The sequence below is a fragment of the Siphateles boraxobius genome, unplaced genomic scaffold, assembly GCF_051911475.1.
Source record: "Siphateles boraxobius isolate OS27281-9 unplaced genomic scaffold, OSU_SipBor_1 11, whole genome shotgun sequence".
In the NCBI taxonomy this organism is placed as follows: domain Eukaryota; kingdom Metazoa; phylum Chordata; class Actinopteri; order Cypriniformes; family Leuciscidae; genus Siphateles; species Siphateles boraxobius.
This window is the reverse complement of record NW_027508711.1, coordinates 7,024,088-7,050,889: the sequence shown is the minus strand read 5'-3', so window position 1 is coordinate 7,050,889 and position 26,802 is coordinate 7,024,088. Positions and strand designations below refer to the sequence as shown.

Genomic DNA, 26,802 nt, shown 5'->3' with positions numbered 1-26,802 from the left:
AATGATATACAGCGCGTTTAAAGCTAATTGCATCTTTGTTGTACTCTACTTGTCAACATCCGCAAAATTGACCTATTTTTGTGACTCCCATTTTTGGCCTGCCTCGCTGGCGTAAACAGTTTGGAGGCGTCGAGTGGACCAGCGGACCAATCAGATCGCAAGTTTCAGGGGCAGCCAATGAGCGGGGCGCTTCTTATCGCGCCCTGCAACTCTCACGGCCGCCATGATGCTTGTTTGCCATCAGTGAGAAAGAGCAGCGGATCAGAAACAAAGGAAACGCGCACTCGTCTTTGTGAACTGGTATGAGCTTACAGGTAAAACGAATACGCAATTGAGGCATTCCAGTTGTATCTAGTGGTATATAAACAAGGGAATATGTTTCTTTCCTACTGCTTTGCGCGTAGTGTTGGTCTAGTTTTGTGAATGTATAGTCGCCTGTTAGCCAGTTAGCGTATAAGCTAATTTGCTCAAATCTGAACAGAGGGGAAATGAAGGATCGGTAAGATCTAATTTGTATTTTCTCCACTGTGCGTGCGTGTGCACTTTGAAAACTATGACGGATTGGATGAAATGATCAACGAAGCGAATCTGAATGTTGAGATCTGTGTTGTTGGTTATGTAAGCAGCCTGCTGTGTCCGTAGGGAAGCTACATAAGCTAACACAATATGCATCTATAAACATTATAAAACTTCTTATTAGTTTACTTCTGTGTGTTCCATGCGTTTAATATCGCACACATGCACCTGGAAAGTTAGGTCGATGTTTGTCAAGAGAGGTTCCCTACTGTAAACGGGCAGCGCTAACATTGTAGGGGGTCCGATCCAACTAATTAACTTAAGCAGTTAGACAGCAAATCTCTCTCAAGCACGATCTAAAGTAAATTCATTTCTTAATTGCTTGCCCTTAATCGACTCATTAATACGCCTTGTTCCCGTCATGAGTCAGACTCGCTCAGCTAGCAGTTCTAGCTCTGTAACGTGGCTCTGGGAAATACACACGAGGTGGTGGTGTTTTTGTTTGGGTTGAGTTGCACAGCGATGATGAAAGACCAAAATTGACGCTCCTCTGGCCTGTTGGTTAAGTGATTAGTTAGCGATTAACACTACAGTTATGTAATGGAAATATACTGGCACCGTGTTTATATGAAGTGCAGTTGTAGACCGTTGCAAGGACCTCAGTTGCACCTTTGTTTAATGGGATTTGTAATATGAGCCGACTTTTTTTTCTGTCATGTCTGACTAATATTGTACTCAGACGTGGTATAAATCGAATTTGCTTCGATATAGTAAGTTAGCCCTTTGCCCACAGTGCCGTCTGCTCGCGCAAGAATGCGGATTTACAAGCGATAGATGTTAGTTTTTTTATATAAAACTTTGCTCAAAGTTTGAGTGTTAATTTGTCATAGACTATTAAATTCGTGTTCGTTTTAATTGCCGCCTTTTGAAAGCTGCATTATGTAAATTTGAAAAGCATAGTGACGCCGTGCGGCGCGCGAGTATCTCTAATGGAAAATCCCCTCGGCTATTGATTTTGGAATGGCTTTTGTTTGTGTTCCCACTCCTCACTCTGAGGTTTTTCAGTGTCCTTTTCACTTAGCATTTCACCTGTTCTTTGCACAGTTGCACCTAGGGATGCACCGATACCACTTATTTTCAGACCAAGTATCTTACAAGTACTTACATTTGGGTACTTGCCGATACCAAGTACCAATATGAGTACTTAATAATACCATTACAGTTCTTCTAACAATGTTTTATTTTCATCAGATGTTTTTCACTTTCTGACTGTAAGAAAGTAAATAGGCCTATACAACTTGTAGAATCAAATTGTTTGTGTTAAAGGAGCTATTTCTCACCCCTCCTCTTGACAATTTAGCAGAGCATAGTTTGCAGTCTGCTCTACTTTTATCATCATCGCTTACCTTAAAATAACTCCAAACGGCTGACATTCTTCCTCCGACTACCTGCTCAACTGACGAGAGGTTAGGCTAATGTTAGGTTGCCATAAGGGGCCGTTGCCGTTTACATATCGCGTTTTTTTGCGCGTGCAAATTCGTTATCTCAAATGTAGGCGCGCGGCAAGCACGCCAATCGTTGCGGTTCGGCACGCTCGCTTCATTAAGCGAAGCATAGCAACGATAGACGCCACGGGAGCGCAAGCGTTTGTGGAAAAGAAAAAAAGCATTTTACGGAAACCCTGCGGCCGCGCTCTCCGCGCGTTTTTAGACGCGATATGTGAACGACCCCTTAAAGTGGTATCGGGTGCGATTGCATCGGGGTAGTTTTACATGTACAGAGTAAATGAGCAGTATTGGACCTACACCCGACCCGAGTACTGGTATCGGTGCATCCCTAGTTGCACCCATTCGGTTTCCTGTCAGGATACAAGCAGCTTCATGTTTATGTAAAGTGCATGTGCAACACATTTTCTTTAATGGTGTTCAGTAGTAAAATTGATTGTTATTTGTGTTTCAGTATTACAGGGATGCCCAAGGAAAAATATGATCCGCCTGACCCAAGGCGGATGTACACGATAATGTCCACTGAGGAGGCGGCAAATGGGAAGAAGTCATATTGGGCAGAGTTGGAGATTGTTGGTAATTTTGGGGTTCTCAGTGGGGGCCCACATGTCATTTTAAATAAAAATAGACCCAGTTTACTTAAAGTTGTTATGAATTTTCTAAATGCATGTGACTTAATACTGCTTCTGGTTCACTGTGAATTTAAAGGACAAGTTTGGTATTTAACACTTAAAGCCCGGTTTTAAGATCGTTTCTGATGAAATAGAACGGTTAAGATTGAAATTTGGACAAAGGCTGCTGTCCCGAGAATTTTCGGTTTCTGTGGTAGCACAATCCCCCCCCATTAAACTTTAGTTTACAAAGATGTGAAACTCACGGAGTGTTCTGTGGTGTTCACTGATATGCTAACACAAAAATCGCTGCAAAAGATGCTTTCCAACAGGTTTTATCGTAGTTTTTGTCTAACTCCATTGACTTAAGTCATGACAAAATAATATGAGATAAAAGCTGTTGGAAAGCATCTTTTGCAGCGATTTTTGTGAGCATATCAGTGAACACCACAGACCACTCGGTGAGTTTCACGTCTTTGTAAACTAAAGTTTAATGTATTTTATGAATGATTGTCCAGTGCCCCTATGAAACCATTGTGGAGGTGGGGGGTGCTAACACAGAAACCGAAATTTCTTGGGACAGCAGCATGTGTCCAAATTTCAATCTTAACCGTTCTATTTCATCAGAAACGATCATAGAACAGGGATTTAAGTGTAAAATACCGAACTTGTCCTTTAATATGCATTCCTGGTCTCCGTGAATCACCTGTCCTCATTATTACAAAGGAATATTTTTGTACTATTTTGTACTATGAAATTTGCTGTTGTTTTAACAATTCAAAGAAGATAAAAAAACTTTTTAGAAACAGTGCTTTGAGCACAAGAGAAAAAGGAAAGAATGCCCATGTCCGGTTCCGTATGAGCTACTATTCAAATGCCAGAGAGAAGACGTTTTTGGTTAGCTGCGCTAAAACTGAAGCATCCACCGAAAAATGTGTATGTCTGTTCACAGCATTTTGTTGACACGCCTAATACGTTACCAGTAGGGATGGGCATTTAAGCAAAAATAATATTCGAAGATCGCTGGGCATTATTCAATTATTCGAAAATCGCACCCCTCCATCACATGCACGCACACATGTATGTATGGGCTACACACCAGAGTGTGTGAGCAAAGCGGAGCGGTGTGACGTTTAAATATAAGTTAAAAAAAAATTAAAACATACGCTTTATATTTGTTTCACAGTATAATGTTTTTTTTATTACATCTATGTTGATTATATGAAAAGGGCACCGCATGAGATGAGTCAGATAGGAGCATAAGATGCCCATACATCAGAAAACATTTGGAATGGGTCAGACATGATTTTGACCACTTAAGTTTTGTAGAAAGCCTTTCTTTAAAGTGAATGTCGTTTAGTATAAATTTTATCCTCATTTTAGTCAATGTTTCATCAACAAATTGCCTGGAATAATAAATAAGAAGCAAATATAGTAGACCATATAATCAGGACACGGAGGCGCGGGTGCGTGAACTGGAGCGCGTCTCATTAATCAACCGAAACTCAGCGTATAAGATTTGCCTCAGACCTGATATACAGGGTTAAAAATGTAATTATAAAATAGGCCTATAGAAAGCTTAAAATGTCTACTTTTAAACAAAATAATTAAAAACGAACAAAGGGGCTACTCTCTGCTTATGTATAGGTTAATTCGTATGAAGTGTGCATTTCTCTCTATCGGCGCGTTCACTACTGCGAAGATGGCGAGTCAGCATCGTCAACTTTATCTTTGCAGTCGACACTGACAGAAAACACTAGTTTATTAATAAACAATTCATTTTCATGAATCATGCATAATCATTAAATTTGCCGGTTTTTGTGGCAAGCTTTAAGCGTGCGTTGAGATGCGGGCAATATATTACGACAACGCTCATTATGGTTTAGCATTCTCTCCCATATAGTATAACATCCAACCCAACTTCAGTCATGCACGGGCAGCCCTACTTATTTCACATATTTTCTAACCAGCATATCACTGCGGCGTTCTGAGTGAGCTGCGCTTAATAAACCCGCTATGAATCATGGGTAAATTCGCTAACCAGGAAAAAGGTGGATATGTCCTTTGGCCTTTAGGCTGTTGTTGTAGCCAATGTTGCACTTTTAAAATCTTGCCAATAAATCTTGCAGTAATAAAATGCCATTTAATGACAATTATTTATTAATTATTTATTGTAGGTCTGTAACTCATCAATAAAAAAAAAAATCAACACATTTCATTATCATTTAATATGTGCATGAGAACATTATGCAAATCAGTCCCGTCACTTTACAGTAGTGGAGATAAGTGCTGTCCACTTTTCACGTCCCTAAGGGCACAATTTAATGTTTACGTCCTGTTGTCTTTGCAGGGAAAGTGAGGAGTTTGAGTACATCATTATGGTCCCTTACCCACCTCACCGCTCTTCATATCAGTGATAACTCACTTTCGCGAATCCCACCCGACATTGCCAAACTACACAACTTGGTGTACCTGGACCTCTCGTCCAATAAGATCAGGAGCCTGCCTGCTGAGCTAGGCAACATGGTATCTCTCAGGTGGGTGGCTAATTGGCTGTGTATTTGCACACTGTATAAAGATTGTGGTTTGATGTTAGGCAGATGGATAAGGCTGTTGTGGTAGTGTGCAGAGACTTTTTAACCCCAATACTTGCTGTTGTGCAAGTCGTTGAGCCAATAGGTATTGTTAATTAGGTCCTTTATTCTTCAAAGGTGATTGTTAGTTTTTATCCAGGGCCTGAGCTCTGAACACCACTGTTCTCATATGTGGGTGACACAGTGGTTTGCTCTGAATCAATTTCATTTGTCACAGGTTGAAATGTTACCACTTCTCTGCTAGTGTGATTACTGCTGCTGTAGATGGTTATAATAAATCATGTTCAGAGGAGCCGAAATGCTACTGTATTTTTAGGTACCTTTAAAGTGGTTGGGATTTTATCCAACAGATGAAATGCACTGGGCTGCAATAGGTTTTGTGCAGTATGGGGCTCTATATGCCAAAATGACCTGTTGACGTTGGATTTAATGTAGCATTTTGTATCCCTGTATGCTTCAGATGCTTATTGCTGTATGATTGTTTTTATGGCATGCAAATTTTTATCTTTTTTTTGTTTTGTTTCACAGGGAACTGCTTTTAAATAACAACCAGTTACGAGTTCTGCCTTTTGAGCTTGGAAAACTCTTTCAGTTACAAACGTTGGGTTTGAAAGGTACTACTTCCTTTTATAACCCATAAACCTTCAGTTGTGCAGGCCCAGATGGTCGTTTTTGCTTTTTATGTGCTGGTTTTAGGGAAATTACAGAATAGATGTAGACATGGTAAAAGTATTTTTATTTTTTTTACTGAGCTTATTGGTAGCTGAAATGCATAATCTAATTAGACAAAATTCATGGTAAATATTCAATGGCCAAAGAATATGAATCCATGTGGGCCTAGTTAATTGCTGATGTTTTGTTGCTCTACAGTAACTATTCTTAAAGTGCATTTAACATTAGTCTGTTATTTTAGACTTTTATCTGGGTCATTCTACGATTGCAGTCGCAAGCTGTTACTTTTAGATAGGAACTGTAAAGTACGCTCTTTAAAGCACACCATTCCAAATGATGTAGGCCCTAATATTAACAATTATTTCAATTCTTAAAATATGCAGCATTTAATTACAAAGTGTGTGTATATATAAAATAATAAAATTAGTGTGTGTATATATATATGTATATATATATATAATATATTTATTATTTAAAAAATGTATATATTTTGATTAAATGTCTGTCTGATCATGATAAATGATGCCTGTCAAAATGTTAACGCTCTTTTAAATTGTTAGTTTCCCTATTATGCAATTTATAGATTCACAATTATGTGATTAGTGGCATTTAAGAGAAATTCAGTTGGAAAAGCAATTCTTCCCAAAAAACCCATGTACTGGTTCTGTAATTATCCATGTTCCTCTCATGCTTCATGTTTGGTTATGTTCTGTAGGAAACCCTCTTGCACAAGAAATCTTGAACCTCTACCAAGAGCCTGATGGGACACGCCGGCTCCTCAACTACCTGCTTGACAATCTTGCAGGCACCAAGCGTGGTGAGTCAACCCTTGTACCGCTGCCTCGCTTGTACAGCGATCACTGAAAAGCTTATATTCTTGTACATGCTCTTTTAGTGCAGATTAATTTCATGGAATCAAATGAGTCATGGCATTGTTCTCTTATTGAACACTTTCTTTTGATTTCCTCTGAATTACTGTGGGATAATAACTATGTTCTTACATGGCATTGCAGTGGTCGTAGAGGTGGGCGCTATATCGTTTGGACGATAATATCCAAATTGTTGTCTGGACGATATGCAAAATTGGGATATCGAATATTTCATAATTTGTACAATCCGACCCCCCAAACATGAAAAGAGCTGAAGGAAGTTAAAGAGAAAACAAATAACGCACACTATAACCTTCTAAACAATTATATGTAGCGAGTTTAATACTGTAGGGTTTTGTTTGACTGTATTTTATTTTTTGTACAAAATCACGATCGTTCCTCAATTGCACGAGAGTAAGCTGCTAAAGTTACTAATTTGCAATATACAACTACGAAGTTCTTACCTGTGTGTTATGACGTTTAGGTTGAAGCAACAATCCAAAATCGTAAAGAGAAGGCAAAATATGCGTTGGTTGTGGAAAAATGATCTTAAGTTAAAAAGTTTTTCTTAAATGTCTGTGGCGTCCTCGAGTAGCGAGCTTCGTGATTGCATCATTAGAAAATTGAAAAGTCCAAAAGATGGAATACATTTTCCCAAGAGATCGGTTCCGTACGCATTACAAACCGAACCATTCCGGTGGTTGGACCATTTTTCCTGCCGACCAAAATCCGCGCTGGAGCGAACACCACTATGTTGCGCAACATCAACTGGCAAATGTAATGAAAGCGGAACGAAACTCATTATTTTGTGCTTTACGGACCATTTATCATTTCGGACAAATATCAGTGCAGCGCGATCCGATCTTGAAGCAACACCGTTACAACATAAGAGATCCAGTAACCAAAGCATTTGAATTCGCCACTTAAGTAATAAGATCGCTACGAGATCTAGTGAGAAGCGTTACAATTTCTCCGTTATTAACTGATCAAAGAGCGCTGATGTGGAAACCAGGAGAAACATCGTTCCATGAATGAACTAGTTATAGGTTTTAAGTCCACAGATCATTCACCATGGATTTAATTTAGTAACACTAACTTGTAACCATGGAAGTTTGGCAGAAATATTAAAATGCTTTCAAGTACGTCACACATCTTTTTCCAGCACTTCAAAACTCAAATGTTATGTTATTTAAATTTTATTTTTAATGTGATGACCAAAACATTATTTGTTCATCCTTCAAAGATTACCCCCATTTATAAAACTAAAAGTTTCAAGATGTAGGAAAACTCATAATTATTTTAAAAATAATTTTTCTATTAATAAATAGGAAATTTCAATGGCATTTCTTTATTTTTGCTGTATCGAAAACGTACCGAACCGTGACACCACTGTATCGTATCAAAACAAACCGTGGATTTTGTGAACCGTTACACCCCTATTAAAAATATAAAAGAACAATAAAGACTTTGAATAATAAATGACTATTGAATAATATTTTATTATTTTATAAAGTTTAGGAGTCTTTAAATCAATAATGTCTCATATCTTTATGTACTAGTAATTCTATACAATAATAGTTCAAATGCAGCAAATCAAAAGACCAACTGGACCTCCTTTACCAGTTTGCACGCATTTCTTTGAAGGATTGCAAAAATATCGTCTGAATATCGATACTGAGATATTGAAAAAAAATATCTAGATTCATTTTTGTCAATATCTCCCACCCTTAAGTAGTCGGACCATATCCATTTGAGTTATTGCTCTGTTTTTGAGAGGTTCACTCACTGAACATTTTTTCTTTTCTTTTTTTTGGGCCATAGTATCTATAGACCAGCCGCCATCTCGCTCGTGGATACCACTGCAGGATACAGACAGAACACGGCCAGCAGGTGAGACACTTTCACTTCAGTTCAGATTGTGCTAAACAGACCTTAACTGTATCGTTTGTTCTTTCACTTCACCTTTACCCTGGTGCAGCAATTTAGACAAATTATTTTCAAATAATAAAAAAAGCAAGAAATATTCTCAGAGCACAGCCTTTACTTCATCAGACCTATGGTTGCACTATTAATCAAATAATTTTGAATTTGTGATGAGGTGTTTTGTAATTAAGCCGCAAAATGCTGAGATTTGATTTGAAGGTCTGCAGCCACTGTTTCTGTAATATAGCCTACTTCTGTAATTTTGGTATTTTAGCCATCTGTGTTTGGTTTGCTTTTGTCAAATAAAGTGCTTCACAGCAGAGGTTTGCTATAATTATTACATTGAGAAGTACAATTTTTAGTATACAATTTGAAGTTTAACAAAACTTTTAATTTGATGCTTTGTAGTAAAGGTTTTTTCCCCTCCCCCAAATGAAATGGTGAAAGGCTCATAAAGTAAACTCTAAAGTGTCCTTCTATAGTGATTGGGCATACACAGAAAACACCAGCCTCACGCATGCTTGAGTATGTGCAGTAGACCAAAATGTGCTGCTTATTCACTCTTGACACACGCAGAACATGCAGGCTTGATATTTAAATGGCAGTCTCTTTGTGGTCTACTAAACAAGGACACTAGTCAATATTGTGATTTGAATTTAATTGTACAAACCTGCCATGTGTTGATTCAAAATTTCCCTTATTCGCAAACATTTCACAATGCTTTAAAGGGATAGTTCACCCAAAAATGAAAATTGTCATCACTTACTCACACTCATGTTGTTCCAAACCTGTATGAGTTTCTTTGCTCTGTTGAACACAAGATATTTTAAAAGATGTTGGTAATCAAACAGTTAATGGGCCCCATTCACTTCCATAGTTGGAAAAATGAATATTATGGAAATCAATTCTGCCCATCAACTGTCTGGTTACCAACACTCTTAAAAAATATAATCTTTTGTAGGGGTGTAAGAAAAAATCGATACACTTAAGTATCGCGATATTTTACTTGGCAATACTGTATCGATTTTCAAAAACGCAATATCGATTTTTTTTTTTAGTTTACGTGCAAAAATATTCATGGTTCAAGTTTATGTTGTGTTTAAAATCCCTACCACTAGATGGCTATGCTGAGACGCACCACTAGTCTCTCGCCTAACCGCGTCTAACTTTTTGCTAAAAGCTAAAAACATAGCTATGGCTGAACCCCGCGTAAGACCGGCTCCTGCTGCATTCCGTGCTGAAGTGTGGAATTATTTTGGTTTCCAGAGTAAAGAGGGCTCTACAGATATCGACAAGAACCATGCGGTTTGTAAACTGTGTCTGGGAAAGATTAAGTACTCTGGTAATACCACGAATTTGAGGGCACATATAGCAAGACACCATTCAGACACTCAGTTAAGCGAACAGCAAGCTAAACGAGTCGACCCCTCACAACTCACCCTTGCTCAAGTTCAAACTCAAAAATTACCAACGACTTCAACTCGTGCAACCAAAATAACCCAGTCGGTAGTTTATTTCATTTGTAAAGACATGCGTCCGCTCAGTGTGGTTGAAAACGAAGGTTTCCGTTATATGGTGCAAACAATGGAGCCTCGTTACACTATACCGTCCCGGCAACACATCACTGATATCGCTGTGCCCAATCTTTACAAGGAGGTTAAAACAAACGTGCTGGAATGTCTAGCTTTAGCTGAGAAGGTTGCCTTGACATGTGACGCTTGGACGTCTAGGGCGACTGAGTCATATGTGACTATTACGGTTCATCACATAACTGACGAATGGAAGCTGGAATCCTGTGTACTGCAGACGAGAGCGATGTACGACAGCCATACCGGAGAAAACATCGCTGCCGTACTGAAAGAGGCCGTTGCTGAGTGGCGTCTGGACATAAAAGATCCCGTCTTAGTTACGGATAATGCCGCTAATATGCATGTGGCAGCTGAACTTGCCGACATGAGCCACATACGGTGTTTTGCACACAGTCTTAACCTCGCCTCACAGAAAGCGCTGAAAGTGCCATCAGTGGATCGACTACTCGGCAGGGTCAGACGCGTCACTGCATTTTTCAGACGCAGCACCATAGCTAGCCACCAGCTTAAACAAAATCAGGACCTGCTCAAGCTACCAAAGCACAGACTAATCACAGACGTTGTTACAAGGTGGAACAGCTCGTATGATATGGTGGACAGATTTTTAGAGCAGCAGCCAGCCATCTGTGCAGCACTCCTTTCAACAGAGGTCCGCAAGAGTGAGAAGGATATATTCACACTGACTGATGCTGACATCACATGTGCTGAAGCAGTACTCAAGGCACTCAAGCCCATGAAGGATGCTACCTTAGTGATGTCAGAGGAGAGCATGCCTACTGTTTCCCTCATTGCACCACTTTATGCAAAGCTTGTCATAGGCACAGAAGAACACCTGGATGACACACAAACCGTGAAGAGTATCAAGGCTGCTATAGCAAAAGATCTGGGAAAGAGATATGCTGATGAACAGGATACACTGCGAATGGCATCAGCTCTTGATCCTAGGTTTAAGGATCTACCCTTTCTCTCCGAGGCAGAGGCCAATGATGTCTACTTCAAAATAACTGATGCTGTGGTGGATGACCTCACCAAGCAACAGAATGTAAGTAAAAATAAATACATCAAATACACACAAAGGAAAATATTATGTTTAAATATTATTAAATATTATTAGGAAATAATATATGATCGCATAAGGCCTAAAGTGTAAATAAATAGTAATATAATCTCCATTTAATTGGACTTGAATCTATGTACAAAAATAGGATGAATTTTGATCATAGTTTTATTTTATTTTTCTTGTCACTTTATTTATTATTTCATTTTAATTTATTAAGTTTCATCTCAATATTTTATGATTATGCGTGGATCTTGGGCTTTGTTGTACATTTGTACATTTAAAAATGTTTAAATAAAGAATCACAAAAAAAAAATAGGAATTTGGGCTAAGATACGATTTAGTGTTGGTGTACATAAATTTACTGTAAACTAATACTAGTTTGATTTGATGTTTTCAGCAGCAAGGGGAGGTAGAAAGTCCAATGGAGGAAACTGGTCGGTCAGAGGAGGTTGATCAGCCAAATGGCCCTGTATCCACCCAGTCCCCCAACAAGAGACCAAGGAGCTCATGTGCTTTGGCAGACTTGCTTGGACCTACTTTTGCCTCTACCAAAAATAATGCAACGCCAAAATCTGCACATTACACTGCAACAGCTGAAGTTCAACGTTTTAGGGAAGAACCCCCTTTGCCACTTCCAGAGAATCCTCTCAGTTGGTGGAAGTTCCATGAGCACGAGTACCCTCACCTATCCAAAGTAGCAAAGCGCTTTCTTTGCATTCCCGGTACAAGTGTCCCTTCGGAGAGAGTTTTCTCCTCCGCGGGAGATATTGTTAATGCACAGAGAAGTGTCTTAAAGCCTGAGCATGTTGATCAGCTGGTTTTCCTCCACAAAAACCTTAAGATTAAATAAGCTTCCCTTTTCATTGATTTAATAATTAGTGTTACATTCCTAAATGTTTCCTTTAGGAATCGTGTTTTTATAACACTAAGTGTTATGTGTTGGATCCTGCACCTCAGATTGCACCTTATGTTATGCATTAGCCTTTGTTATGCATTAGCCTGTTATGCATATGCATTGCAGTCAGGGGCTGTGTATTTTCTGACAATTTACATTAAGTTCTTCAATGTTTCCTTTAGGAATCGTGTTAGTGTTTTTGCAACACAAAACATGTTGGATGTACTAGGGTACATGTTGTGTACTAGGAATAGTGCAAGCACTTTTTTTTATTGACATAACAATGTCTTTTCTTTTTTGAGATTGTGTGATTTTTCAGATTTCTTTTTTTATGTATTGTTACAGGGTCTGTATTTATTTTATTTTATTATGGCTTACTTGAGCATATAAAAATGTGTTCACCAAGAACCTGTGAGCACAGTCCCAAACTGGCAGTTTGATTTTGCTTGTACTGAATTGTTGTTTACCTAAAGTAAACTTGTTTGACTTTTATGCACATCATGTCTTTTTTCAAATAATACTTTTTTCTAAAATGATAGTCCTACTTTAAAAAAAAAAAATCGCAATATATCGCATTATGAACAGTATCGGAATATATCGCGATATATTGAATCGTGACCCATGTATCGTGATACGTATCGTATCGCCAGATTCTTGCCAATACACAGCCCTAATCTTTTGTGTCCAACAGAAGAAAGAAACTCGTAAAGGGTTAATGCCATATGAAAGTGAAGAAATTACTTCAAATATCAGGGTCAACGCTAAGAATTTTTTTTATGGGACCGATTGGGCCAGTTGTTCAAATTTGCTGCCCCGGGTCCATCAGGCTGTCCTTATTGTCGAGCCCTGAATATAATGCTATAGTGTAGTAATATTCTGTATCAATAATTTTTTTTAATGAGGAGAACAATAATAGTAGCAAATATCTTGTTGAATGACTATTTTTGACATCCTCACTGAAATTTTGCTTCCTCTCCCTTTGTACTTTAGCGCTTTTCTCTGTAATGTGCTACAACGTGCTGTGTGATAAGTACGCCACACGTCAGCTCTATGGCTACTGTCCCTCATGGGCCCTCAACTGGGAGTACAGGAAGAAGTCCATCATGCAAGAGATCCTCAACTGTGGTGCAGACATCATCAGCCTACAGGTTTGTCAGCCACTCGCATAAATAACTTGAGCTGGAGAACTATGCTTTAAAGGCCTTTTTAGGTTGGCTAATCTTGTTGCAGTCTTTGCACAACATCATTTAATTACTCCCAATCCCAGTTCACTCCCGTTACAAGTTATCTGGCAGAAGTTTGACCATTATGGATGCAGTTAGGGTTGTGTGAAAAACATGGGCTGTGTCCAAAATAGTGGTCGACCGATATATCGCCACGGCCGATATTTGGCTTTTTTAAAGTATCGGTGATTGGCCAATGTGTTGGAAGCGGGACTTTTATTTTGACGGTGCTGCAGACTTTTATTTTGACGGGCGGTGCTGAGAAACCCACCAGCACCTGAGAAGAGAACTGCAGCGCCTGAATCTGATCTGACAGCGCGCGCTCACATTCTCTGTCTCCCTGTCAGTCATATCTAATAGTTTGTTAGACAGAACCGGGGCTACAGAACTGGTAATCAAAGAAAGTAAATGGTATGCGAAAAAGTAATGTGTTTGCTTTTATATTATTTGTAACCGAAAAGGCAAACAATCAGGCTAAAGTACTTTCTCATTTACCGTCAACATTCAGCTAATGCAAACCTACATAATTTAAACAAATCTCTGAATATCTAATAAACATTTAATTTCACAAACCTTGCAGATTTAATCGAATCCAGCTGTGATATCTGGTGAAGTGTGCATTTGTAGCCTGCATTAACGTGATCCTGCGAGTGCCGGTCAGTCGGTTTGAAGTGAGTGAATGCGAACAGAATATCAGCTTCACAGGAGACGCGATCGAAATTTTTTAAATCCTTCATTTTAAAATATGCTGTGCTATATCCAGTTGCCACTGTCATATTCATGGCGTTTTCACTGTGTGCTGTATGTAAAATTAGCGTTACCTTGTCAAGTCAAAGTGTAAAAAAGATGATTATCAGTGCGCATGAAATTACCAGATTACTGAGTGCCCTGTTACAGTGTTTACTAAATTTATCAAATTTATTAAATATTGATTTATATAAATATAAAGTGTTTGTGTGTGTATATATGTATGTATGTGTGTGTGTGTGTATATATATATATATATATATATATTTTAGGGGTGGGCGATATAGCCTCAAAATTCAATCACGATATTTCAAGAATATTTGCGATAATGATATTTATGACGATATAGACTTTTTTTTTGTTGTTGAAAATTTTCTTAGTATGTTTATCTCGCCTAAATGTTTGCTCACTCATTGCGTCTTTACAATGTGGTAATTTTGTTGTTAAGAGTTTACACAACACAAGGAAGCTTGATTTCAATCTTTGAATTAAATGTTAAATGTGTGTAGGTCTAACACCAGTGTTCAGAAATACTACAGAAACATAATAAAGTAATCAAATGTAAAATAACACATAGTCTTTTAGTTCTGTTTCCTGATTAAATTAAATACATAGGCTAATAATTGTCATTCATTACAATTAAAGCTATCTTTTGTTGTTTTGACGACAACATTAATGACAGACGCATAGCCTATGGCTGCTGTCACTTTTACAGCTAGTGCACGGATCCATTGCTGTTTTCATTATACCGTCTGTCACACTGTCACATGCGTTTTATACATAACCGACTGTGTTTATGAGTATACTTACCAAGACCGGAAGTTTTACACAATTTTGCGTTTTTCCCCCCGTTAAAGCGATATAACCCGCGAAAAATAACTTTAGTCTCTCGCGAGCTGTACTCTATGTATGCACGCAGTGCAACTCTCAGAGAGTGCGCGAGTAGCTTACTGGATAGTTTAAAACCGCTTGAATGTTTAAACTGATAAGAATTAAGAAGACTTGAAAATTATAAACTTTAGTTACGATGCACTGATGGCCCGATTGTGCAAGAGACCATTCAGTCATGTCCCGACTCCAGGCTGTTTTATACTTCTGCGTCGGACATACGCCGGAGCCTCTACGCCGTAGACTACGCATTGGTTTTAATTTATACTTCTGCGTCGTTGTCGCACTCAGAGGGAGCATGTGAAACCCGAGGGAGCGGTTTGAGCAGACCAATCACAGCGCTTGCGTCCGCGTAGAATTGACGCCTTGTTACATTTTTGGAGAGGTGCACGTCAGGGTACACCGAAAGAAGACGCGCGTCGGCAGCCCCGCTGAACACTCAAGCTGTTTGTGAAAATGCTAAATCGTCATCGGAGGCTGACAGGCTGCTCTCGCGCTCAGACAGGTGTTGTTGTGCGTGCTAGGGAACATAAATGCGCCATACGTCATTGATTCGCTATATCATTGATATCGCGATATGACACTTTTTTTATCATGTAAAAATGTATACCGGTATTATCGTGGACTGTATGATATGGCACACCCCTAGTATATGTATGTTTGATATATAAATATAAATATCGGCCACCCTGCTCTCTAAGATATCGGCATCGGCCATAAAAAAAACCCCATATCACATACTTCATACATGCATACATATACATATATATATACATACATATCAACCACTACTCCAAAATCACATACTTTTTAAAGAATAAAATAAAAAATGTATTGTAAATAAGTACTTTGTGATAGCTAAAAAAGTATGTGTTGTATAATATGAATGTGAGCAGTATGAATGAAATCTGGACATGTTACATGTGTCATGTTGTCATTATCATGTGACCAGCTTTAATTGCGTTGCTTCACTACCATTCATAAATCCTCTTTTGTGGCCTCACGGAATAGTGAAGTGTCCATCATATGCACGCTTCAGAATCTCGCAGGAACTTAGTAGGTTGTCTAGGTGACTTTTGCTTAACTTTCTGAGTATTGTGCATTTACTATTGTCACATACTGTTTTCGCTCCCTGTATAGTAGGGGAATATGTGATTTTGGATGCAGCCATTCACATTTGTCACATTTGTGCCCATTAGGAGGTGGAGACAGAGCAGTACTACAACTACTTCTTGGTGGAGCTGAAGGAACAGGGTTACGAAGGATTCTTCAGCCCTAAGTCCCGAGCCAGGACTATGTCTGAATCAGACCGCAAACATGTGGACGGCTGCGCCGTTTTCTACAAAACGGATAAGTGAGTCTGGCATAAATAAGCAGACTGCAGGGCTTTAGTTTATTGGTTCTCAATCCTGGTCCTGATGTTCTATAGTTACCCCAGGATTGAGAGCCACCATATTGTTTAGAATACCTGCGAGATGACAGTTGTTCTTGCATATTGTGTACTCATCCTGACCTTGTTGTTTCTGTGTTGAGCAGGTTCAGTCTGGTACAGAAACACACAGTGGAGTTCAACCAGCTGGCTATGGCAAACTCCGAGGGCTCAGAGGCCATGTTGAACAGGGTGATGACCAAGGACAACATCGGAGTAGCTGTACTACTAGAGCTGCGGAAAGAGATCATGGAGCAGTCTGGTCTGTTTTATTTTTCCCTGTTCTTTTCTCTACATTACAGTTGCACTCTAAATTTGTATGATTTACTGACACAAAAATATAAAATAATCACAGAATATCTACAAATATTTGGTCCCACTTTATATTAAGTGGCTTTCAGTACTATGTACTTACATCGAAAAATAAGTACAATGTACTAGTGTTCAGGTTGTTTTGTAAAACACTTTCTGCTATTGAGGTGTGATACGGGTAAGGTTAGGGTCAGGTGTGTGTGGTATGGGTTGGTTTAAGGGTAGGTTAAGGTGTAAGGGAAGGGTCAACTGTGTAATTGCATAAATTATTTACAGCCGTTATTACATGCAGGTATTTTCAAAATATAAGTACAATGTAAAAACATGAATGTACAATAAGTCCATTGTATCAAATTATTAATTTCAATTAAGTACATAGTACTTAAAGCCACTTAATATAAAGTGGGACCAAATATTTTAAAAACTTTTTTTACAGTACATAATTGACAATGTGTTAAAAGAAAAAGCATTGCAGTGTGATATTTCGGATTCATGTAATTGATCCATGTACTTTATATTCTGAACCACAATCATACATGTGGTTTGAAACATGTCAGATCTACTAATAATTTAAGAACCGCAACAAAAGGAATTTTTTTCAAGCAATGCAGTTTTCAGCAACATTTAGCAGAACGGTTGCCATAGAGGAATAATGGTGTAATGAGGTCACAGGTGTGGGTTTATAGAGTATTTTACAACAGCTTTATGGCTCGGCCAATCATAAACAAGAACTGAAACTTATCTTTTTTATAATTACTTTAGAGCTGCATGATTAATCAAAAGATCACGATTCAAACACCCACGCAATCTTATTCCTGAATGACAACGATTCAGCTATGTCTATTAAACCTTTGACAAAACCACAGCGAATCAATCAAATCTGTGTTCTAGTGGTGCTCTGATTGATCGGCTACCGATCGCTATTAGCCGATAATCAATCTCTCAATTTGCCGATCTTAGAAACCATTCTCATTCTGACGGCGCAAAAAGACCTTCACCTGCCATGAGAGGTGTGGTATGACGTGCTTGCAGCATCGCCCTCTCAATCTCTGTCCGGCGTTGGTGAAAAAAATCTATAAAAAGATGTGCAAATTATAAACTTTGGTGACGATGCAACAGCCCAGCAAGTGATAAGTGTACATCACCTTCAGCATTATTTTTAAGTCTTGCCAGTGCAAGCATTTTTAACCTGTTAACCTTCAAGGCCACTTTTGAAAAATCCCCAGAAATGGCATACCCAAACTTAAACAGATACAGTTCATGAACCCTTTGCACTAAAAGCACAAGTATGATCTCATTTGAAAGCTGACACCTAGTAGTTTATTGTAAATGTAGAAATAATTATTGTCATAATGAAAAAAAATGTTTAAATAGCTTCAAAGTTTTGTAAAGTTATTAGAAATTTACTTTTATGAAACATCTTCATAAAAATAAAATTGAAGTTGGCCCTGGAGGAATCTAGAAATGCACTGCAGCTAAAGCCATATGTGTGACCATTTTATATTTAAAATCTGAAAATGATAAGTCTAAAACTCTGTATTTAGTTAAATGTTTTTCAAGATCATGTCAAATTACTTTATTTTGATTAGACTCTAAAATGCAAACTGATGTTTAGTCATCTTCTGAGTCATCTAATCAGTCTATTGTCTCTATTATTTTGTGGTGCAAACGAGCCCCATTCAGAGTCAGTCTCTCCCTGCACACATTTACACCTCTCCAGACTGGTTATGGCTCTAAATATGCATTTCTTTTGTCTGCATTATAGCTACTAACGACTGGCTATTCACAGGCTATTCATAGGGTTTCAAACCCTAATTTCTTTTATCAAAGTTCTCACTAAATATTTGAAACTGGTATCAAATGCACTGAAACATTTCAGTAAGCATTCCTATTTAGAAAAAAATCATAAAACAATAACTGCTGGTGGCAGGTGCACCTGGGCTAGCTAGCATGTTAGCTTAGCACACCATCAATACACGACCATTTATGAGATTGAAACCATGTTTGTGCTCCAAACTTACTTTATAACGCAAGTCGAGTGTTTTAAATAATCTTATGTGATCTAATTTGGCTTCAGATAAAAAAAAAATCCGACAGAAAATTTATTATTTATAGTGTTCTGCACGATGATGAAATCTATATCGATTAGCATTGCATTATAAATATAATCTATTATTATGAAATACCTGGCATGGCTTGAAGAACACAGGTAACTCAAATATCATTGCAATCATGTTTATTGTCTTCAAAACATCTTTATCTGCATGTTACAGCGATCTCTGTCAGCTACTTTCTGTATCAGTGACGTCCTGGAATGTCACATGACTATGGGTCTTCTTCGTGATCCATATATGGACTGTTATTGTGCATATAGCGCCCTCAGGCTATTGGTATGAATTGAAAACACAGCACATCTCAGTAAGAAGCGATCATAATGATTACATCGACGCATTTGGGTATAAATTCAACAAATATTATTCCTGTCTATAGAAATATGATGTGAATCTATGAGAATATATCAATATTTCTCCAAGTCTGCACATTTTTTAGCTAAAGCCCTGAGGGACGATGTTTTGCGAATCGCTGTCATGACGACAGCTTGGAGTGTTTTTTATGAATGGACCAGCTGACGCTCATAATTCATATTAAAGGTATCGACTCATTTTTCCATTTCATAACTCCTGACACAAATTAAGACATAACTGTCACTATAAGTTTCTCAGAATACAATAGTGGTCAAATACTGAATCTTGAGTATTATATCTTTTTAATGATGTATAGTTTGTCAAGGTATAACATTAAATCTGATAGTAAATTTGAACTAAATTAAAAAAAAACCGCTTCAGTGCGCCGACGCTCTGGAAACGGTTAACAGGTTAAACCATTCAGCACTCGTGCGCTCATGCACAGAGCGCACGCATAAAGCCGCCTCAAACAGCTCTCAGGTCTCTTCATGGCTAATTGCACTTTAATGTTTAAGTACACACATGTGCAAAATCATCGTCTTTGCGAGCATTCACGTAACCGCAGTCGATCATGTCTGAAGTGAACGCAAACCTTTTAGAAAAAGCGCATGTGTAACAGTATATTGGAATCGTGCATCAGATTTTAAAGTAGCAGCAGCCTATAGATGCCTGTTGCTGTCTGTCATTTAATGTTAATCAAACAACAAAAGAGAAATCGCTCACTGCTCTTGACTGAATAACTTTTGTAACTTTAAATGTTAGGATTAATTGGCATTTAATCTATTCAGGGAAGACTATATAGTGTTATTCTACATTTGATTCCTTATTCAATTATTAGTAAAACTTAAAGCACTGTTTTTCATTTGTATCTTTATTGCATTTATTTATGCTACTGCTTGTAATTTGTCTATGTTCTCATTTTATTACTGACTGCTTACTTTGTCTTTTTTGTAAATGTAATACAAAGTTTGACATCAGGCTTGTACTGTGTAAGCTATTGTGCAACAATTGCCCTATCGTAAAAACAAACATTTGATCAACATTTAGGTGAGATAATTGTAATTTAAAAAAAAAAAAAAATCTTTAAAGTTTCCCCCCACCACCAACTTCCCCCTAAAAAAACAACAAAAAAAACAAGAGTCACTTGGGGGAATTCCCCCCATTTTCCAAAAATGAAATTCAAGTCCTGAATTAATTTCTTTTAAGATCCTGATCATCCCTTTAAATAATGCTACATGATAAAAAGAAAAAGAAGGCTTCAAATAGACCCCATGATCTGTATTGGTGATCGGTATCGGCCGATACTGCTTCCTGTGATCGACCTGAAAAATCCTGATCGGAGCAGCCTTACTGTGTTGACGCTGCCACTGACCAAGAAAGAGCAGTTGTCGTATACCTGGGTATGAAACAGCTTCACAAACAGTCTTTACAATCACACAGTATCGTTATTTGTGTTACTGAGATAAGGTTAGTTCCAATTTAAACACTGTCTATGGTAGCGATTAAAATAGTCACCTTTTGTAAGTAATTCGGTGCTTAAAATTTAACTTTTATCATTACATCGTTACACCGGCAGTAGGTGGTGACAAGTGACTGTTAAATTTTGTATTTGTCATTGAATCATTCATTTAAAAAATGTTCATCCAGTAATGAAACAAGTGGAGAATTTGATTATTTTGAATCGTTCAAACAGATTTTTTTTTTATTAAAATTACACATTTTTAAATAGACTGCAGCAATTGACATTGTCAGAACCTCTAGTAAATTACTTGCTTTGTTTTGTTGTCTGTTCAGAATCATGGGAGAATCGTGATCTCTATTTGAAACAGAAAAATCGTGGTTCTCAATTTATCCAGAATCGTGCAGCTCTAATTAATTGTACATTCTCATTCCTTACATTTGTGTTTTTACATTTATCTTTGCTTTCATCTAATTCTCATTTGGTTCATCCTTAAACGCTTATTTAGTAAGACGGTTAAATGTAATCTTTAACAAATCTCAAATTGCATTACTCGTAGATTTTATTTTTCATTTAAGTGAAATGGTATATCGTTTTTTGTATGGTATTAATATTGTTTGTGGGCAGCAATGTTATTATTGTTAGCTAAAATGTATAAAACATTTGAAACTTGAAAATCAGTTAATTGAAATATAATAAAAAAGAAATTTTGCCTAGTTTGCCAAGACAACATTTCTCTCATTTAGATTACTTGATATATGCTAAAATTAAGACTATATATAGAAATTCATAAGTGTTTAGACAGATTTAAAAAAAGAAACAAAACAAACCGAAAATATGAAATTACAAACTAGTTCAAAATATTAAGAAATCTAATAGTATCTCATTGATGCTAACATGAGACTCTAAGGTCTGACAAGTATCTAAAGCAGTGTCTGTGTCTCTTTTTACTCCATAGCTGGAAAGTCTCTGCATGGCATGGAGAAACAGCTCCTCCTGGTGGCCAATGCTCATATGCACTGGGACCCCGAGTACTCGGATGTGAAGCTTGTCCAGACTATGATGTTCCTGTCTGAAGTGAAGAACATTGTGGATAAGGCCACTCGCAGTCTGAAGTTGTCCTCAGTTTCTGGGGAAACCAATGCCATCCCTCTCGTCCTGTGCGCTGACCTCAACTCTCTACCTGACTCGGGTATGTGTGCCAGTACCAGAGTGTTTCGAGATTCGATTTTCCTTCTTGCTCAGTTCCTGATGGAGATTTTCATGCACACAGGTGTGGTGGAGTACCTGAGCACAGGTGGTGTGGACAGCACCCACAAGGACTTCAAAGAGCTGCGATACATTGACAGCTTGACCAACTTCAACTGCAACGGCAAGAACGGCACCTCCAGCACCAGGATCACGCACGGCTTCAAGCTGAAGAGTGCCTACGAGAACGGCCTGATGCCTTACACCAACTACACCTTTGACTTTAAGGTTTGTTTACAGCTGTTTTTTCATTTGTTTTCTAAAACTTTAAAAGGCTAAACTGGAGCTTTAACAGTATCAGGTTTTTCCTGAAAGATTGTGGCCAAAAGTTCATAATATCGTGATACAAATAAGTCTCCTTATGTGTTATAAGTTTACTAAAAAAACAATAATAAATTACATAACATAATGCAAATCTTTCACCCAGTGTTTTAAGGTGAAAACAGTTTCACTGTATTCCTTGTTTATATATCTGCAAAATCACACGCATACATGCATAAAATATGCAAGGGCCGTCTAAATAATGTTAATTTGTCATAATTTTGTTTCTGTTTAACGTGTTAAATATTTATTGCAATTAATGCTGCATCTTATTTTCTTCCTTGCATCCTTTGGCTAGTGTTACAGTATATAATCTCATTTATTGAAGTGCTTTTAAACCATCAGGCTTCCCATGCAGAAGTATAGGGGGAAAAAGAAAGCGTATGGGAAAAATATGCATATTCAGTTTTCTAAAATATAAAATTAAACTTTTGTGATAAATTCTTAGTGTTTGTCGAACACAACTGAATGAATTCAAGTTCTCTTTTACATCGTTTCACGCTTGAATGCTAAAAACCACACAAAATTGTCAATGCCCATTTTTGGCAAGTATCTTTGTAAGCCCAGTCTTATCTAATTTCAGTCTTAAGAGTTGGAAGAAAAGCCATTTGCGTCAGATCTTAAAGGGACAGCAGCCTAATAAACCCGCTGCAGTCTGTCATTGTTAATCTAACAACAAAAGAAAAAGAAAATCACTCACTGCTAGGGAAATGCCGAAGTCAAATGTCTTGGACTGAAAATGAATAATGCATTTTACGGAGCCCCTAAAGGGACATGGTTAGGCTTGCTGCGGTAGTTCTTCTAATACATTTATTTCATACTCTGATTGCTTCTAACCATGCTGCTACAAATGCAGGTAAAAATATGCGTTGAAACGTTGCTTTTTTTATTAATTGAACATGCATGTTGGTGAGAATACGAGATGGCTTAGTGTGACCATCAGATCACAACGGTTGTGATGCAATAGATATAAATATATAGTCTGACGTGCTGTATGTTTCAGAATACTGCACCAGCACTGCTTTCGGTTTTGATTCACAGTAAACGCTACTCCAGGACTTATAATATAACGCCTATAATTTGCATTTGGGAATGCAACATTTGTCATGAGAATAGTTTATAAATCTTTTTTTGTCAACCAAGAGAAGAGTTAAGGTCTTTCTGTGGTTTTCTACCAAAAATAAGCTCAATTGTTTAATGTTTGAAAAGAAAGAAATGACCTTAAATGTTAGTATTGTAATTTTACTGTCCTGTAAAATAATTGATTTCTATTAATACTTTTATCATAACATGTATTATACATCACTGCTCTTCCATAATCGCCACCTACTGTCTGAGAATCAATTTGCGTTTTTTTCAGCTATGCATAATTTCACACATCTAAACTCAGACCATTCTGTTTTTCCTTCAAATCCTATCATTAAATCTCTTTTAAACAACTGCTCATGCTACGTGTGTAGCATGTTTGATCATATTTAAAATGGCTACAGATATTGTTTTAAGACCAGTTTGGCCTGTAATAGAGCGAATTACAGCTTAAGGATTAATCCATATTTAATGTCCATCTTAAAGTTTAAAACCATCAGTGGCACAATTGTAATGTTGCTTTCCTTTTTTCAGGGCATCATTGACTACATCTTCTACTCTCAACCTTTGCTCAACGTGCTGGGTGTACTGGGTCCCCTGGACCCCCACTGGCTCCACGAGAACAGTATCACTGGCTGCCCCCATCCTCACATCCCCTCTGATCACTTCTCCCTGTTTGCACAACTGGAGCTGCTCCTGCCCTACCCGCCTGCTGTCAACGGCATTCATCTGCCTGGTCGCAGGTAGTTCTCCGAGCCAGCAGGGGGAGCTCCGGCCCTTTTGCTCTCGAGGCACGGGCTGTTGTGTGTAAATCTGAATCTCTTAAGAGGAGATGGGGTATGGCAAACTTTTATTCCCATGGATTTTAACTGAAGCAGACACTTTTGTCAGTCTTATCTATACCACCTCCCAACAACTTTTTCTTTTGTTTAATTTTCTCCCTCTGTTTCTGGGCACACGTTACCATTCTGTACTTTTTTTTTTCTTTTTTTTTCTCAAAACCCTAAGGGCCCCAAGTGATCATGTAAGTTTTACCTTTAGAAAAAATGAGTTTGTTTTATATAAATAACTAAATGGCAATATCTTTGAAACATGCAGGGAGTCCAGCTCAAGCGAAATATCATGAAATGCATAATTTGGATCATGCTGTTATGAGGCCAGTTTAGAGCGAGCAGCTGAATTTGAAGACAGAAAAAAACTAATTTCACCAGCTTAGGTCAGAGAGTACGATCTCCAGGAGCAACCCTTTAAAAAGGGGCTTTTAATGTTTAAAGAGCGGGCTGAACTCTCACGTTTGCACTCAATGGTGCTGAGGCCTCTCCACGGATACTCTGCCTCGCGCTCTAGCTGTACACCAGTGACAGGTTTGCGCGGCCCATCGTCATCTATTGGGCCTTTGCCCATCTCATAATTTAGTCCTTTGGATGCCAGGGTATTGATATACCTTTTTGTTTTTAAGCAAGCAACAGCAAGAGCCAAAATGGCCTAGTTATGAAGTTGTCAAGCTTTATGTGCCATAGAGCCCTCCTTGAGTTGAGGTGCCCGCAGATCTGGTGCGTACAGCCGAGCAAGAGTTTCAATTAAGGGAAATCATCTGGAAAGGGCCAGCTGTGTTTTAGCAAACGCCAGCGACCGTAGCCTTTGCACCTGAGAGAGTTTGGCAGGAGATCATGTTAAGATGACGAGAATATGCTAGAATGGGCAAAGAAAAGCACGTCTCGCTCATAGACGGATAAATTAAACCCTCAATGTCATCAGTAGACGCTTCGCCCAGCCAAGACTCCAGTTCACTCCTAATTTTTTTGGATTTTTTTTTTACTCTACATGATTGAATACAAGCAACAAATGTCCTGATCTACTGCATCTATATTTTTCTTTTTCTTTCCTATTTTTTTTTTTTGTACGTACACTTTTAGATTTGGATGAAAATGATTGTATTGTAAATGAAAGCGAAATTTCTATTAGTTTTAGATGTTCATCCTAATGAACATTCAAAAGACCAGCGTGTGTAAAATAATTTTTTTCAGGTATCTGCTGTGTAAAGTTGCACTTGTCCAGGTTCCCATTTTTACCCAGTGTACCAGTTTTTTTTATTTTTTTTTATTATTATTGTTTTGGATGTATTCCACTGAGGCAGATATCTGGTGATGTGGTCCTGTTACCCACTTTGATATTCAAGAACACGTGACATTGTGCCTCATTGATTCGTTTCTCTAAGCGCACTGCCAGTGCTATCAGTGAACACCTGAACAGCCTCAATCTACTTATACAATTTTCCTCATTTATGTTTTTCTTTTTGGGTGTCTACAATGTCGAGTAAAAGGAGTGTTAATGCTGTGCCGATCCGGGCTCGTGATCATTCTCATGTAGTTCCACCATTCCTCAAAAAAAAAAAAATTCTCTCCTTCCATTCGCATCCTCTATTTACTGCCACTTCATCCCTCTCGACTCAGGCAATTCACTTTAACCGTATATTTTTGCTTGTGTATTTCTCTATTCGTTCGGATCTTTTTCTGTATTTCACTTCCTGCTAGACCACGGTTATCTCGTGTCGTGCCATCCAATGCGTTCTGCCACAAGGCCAAGTGTAAAGCTCGATTTACTACTGTTAAAGCCTGTTCTCTGACCTGATGAAAACGTACGTGGTGATTTTTGTCAGTTTTCTGTTCTAAACGCAAGGCCCAGAGTACCATTCCTGTAGCGCTGTCTGACTTTTTACTTCGTCTACGGTGGCATTGCGATAGCGCTGCGTCGTTTTCTTGCTGCGTGCTCTCAAAGCCAATTTGTTTTTCGTTTCCACCTCCCTCTCAAATTTGTCATGTTTTAAAAAAATCGAATGGATTGACAAGCACTTATTGTAGATCACTGGTGCAGCTACTCATTGCTTTTTTTAAAAAAGAAAATGAAAACATACTTTTGCCATGTGGCAGAGGTCAATTTTAATGACTTTTATCAAGCAAGAGTAAATAGATGAACTGGGGAGGACCATCTTATAGTTCCCCTTTTGGTGTCCCTTTTTATTCCTCATTATCTGTCCGTTTTTGTTTTCTTCTGGTTGTTTTTAATTGGAAGCAACTTGTCTGGTTATATTGGATTGCTGATGGTGTTGTAGTAAAAAGATTTTTGTAAAGTGTGAATAAATAATGTATCACGTTTCCTTTTCTTTGACATGAATTGTGTTGATGTGTGTATTATATCTAATAGTTTGTCTTTTCATTTTGCTTTTGTTTTGTAATACTCAACCAAATTTTTTGTAAAAATGTTGGCACACTGAATTATAGATTTATATTGTTGCTAACCTTCACTTCAAGAAACTTTTGAGAAAAAAGATACCTTAATGAAATCGTAAAGTCACAGAAATAAAGAGCTGTCATTTTTGTCACCAAACAA

The 26,802-nt window shown here is 37.9% G+C and overlaps 2 protein-coding genes across 2 annotated transcripts; both read left to right on the top strand.

Annotated features, from left to right (window-relative positions):
• Positions 1-209: 209 nt before the first annotated feature.
• Positions 210-26,802, top strand: cnot6a (CCR4-NOT transcription complex, subunit 6a). The gene is made up of 12 exons (XM_077194767.1): positions 210-314; positions 2,476-2,597; positions 4,983-5,169; positions 5,755-5,840; positions 6,614-6,715; positions 8,589-8,657; positions 13,225-13,382; positions 16,292-16,446; positions 16,629-16,783; positions 21,716-21,949; positions 22,031-22,233; positions 23,947-26,802. The coding sequence occupies exons 2-12, from the start codon at positions 2,486-2,488 to the stop codon at positions 24,157-24,159; spliced, it is 1,674 nt and encodes a 557-aa protein (XP_077050882.1). The 5' UTR covers positions 210-314; positions 2,476-2,485; the 3' UTR covers positions 24,160-26,802.
• LOC143701165 (E3 SUMO-protein ligase ZBED1-like) lies at positions 8,879-12,730 on the top strand. Its single transcript, XM_077194766.1, has 2 exons — positions 8,879-11,321; positions 11,737-12,730. Exons 1-2 carry the CDS (start codon positions 9,885-9,887, stop codon positions 12,187-12,189), a joined length of 1,890 nt encoding a protein of 629 aa, XP_077050881.1. The 5' UTR covers positions 8,879-9,884; the 3' UTR covers positions 12,190-12,730.

Excerpts from the sequence above, each read along its gene's own strand:
- cnot6a (XM_077194767.1), top strand. The coding sequence starts at position 2,486 with ATGCCCAAGGAAAAATATGATCCGCCTGACCCAAGGCGGATGTACACG. Across the intron at positions 8,658-13,224 it reads AGACAGAACACGGCCAGCAG|CGCTTTTCTCTGTAATGTGC; the intron begins GTGAGACACTTT and ends TTTGTACTTTAG. Across the intron at positions 21,950-22,030 it reads CAACTCTCTACCTGACTCGG|GTGTGGTGGAGTACCTGAGC; the intron begins GTATGTGTGCCA and ends TCATGCACACAG.
- LOC143701165 (XM_077194766.1), top strand. The coding sequence starts at position 9,885 with ATGGCTGAACCCCGCGTAAGACCGGCTCCTGCTGCATTCCGTGCTGAA. Across the intron at positions 11,322-11,736 it reads ACCTCACCAAGCAACAGAAT|CAGCAAGGGGAGGTAGAAAG; the intron begins GTAAGTAAAAAT and ends TGATGTTTTCAG.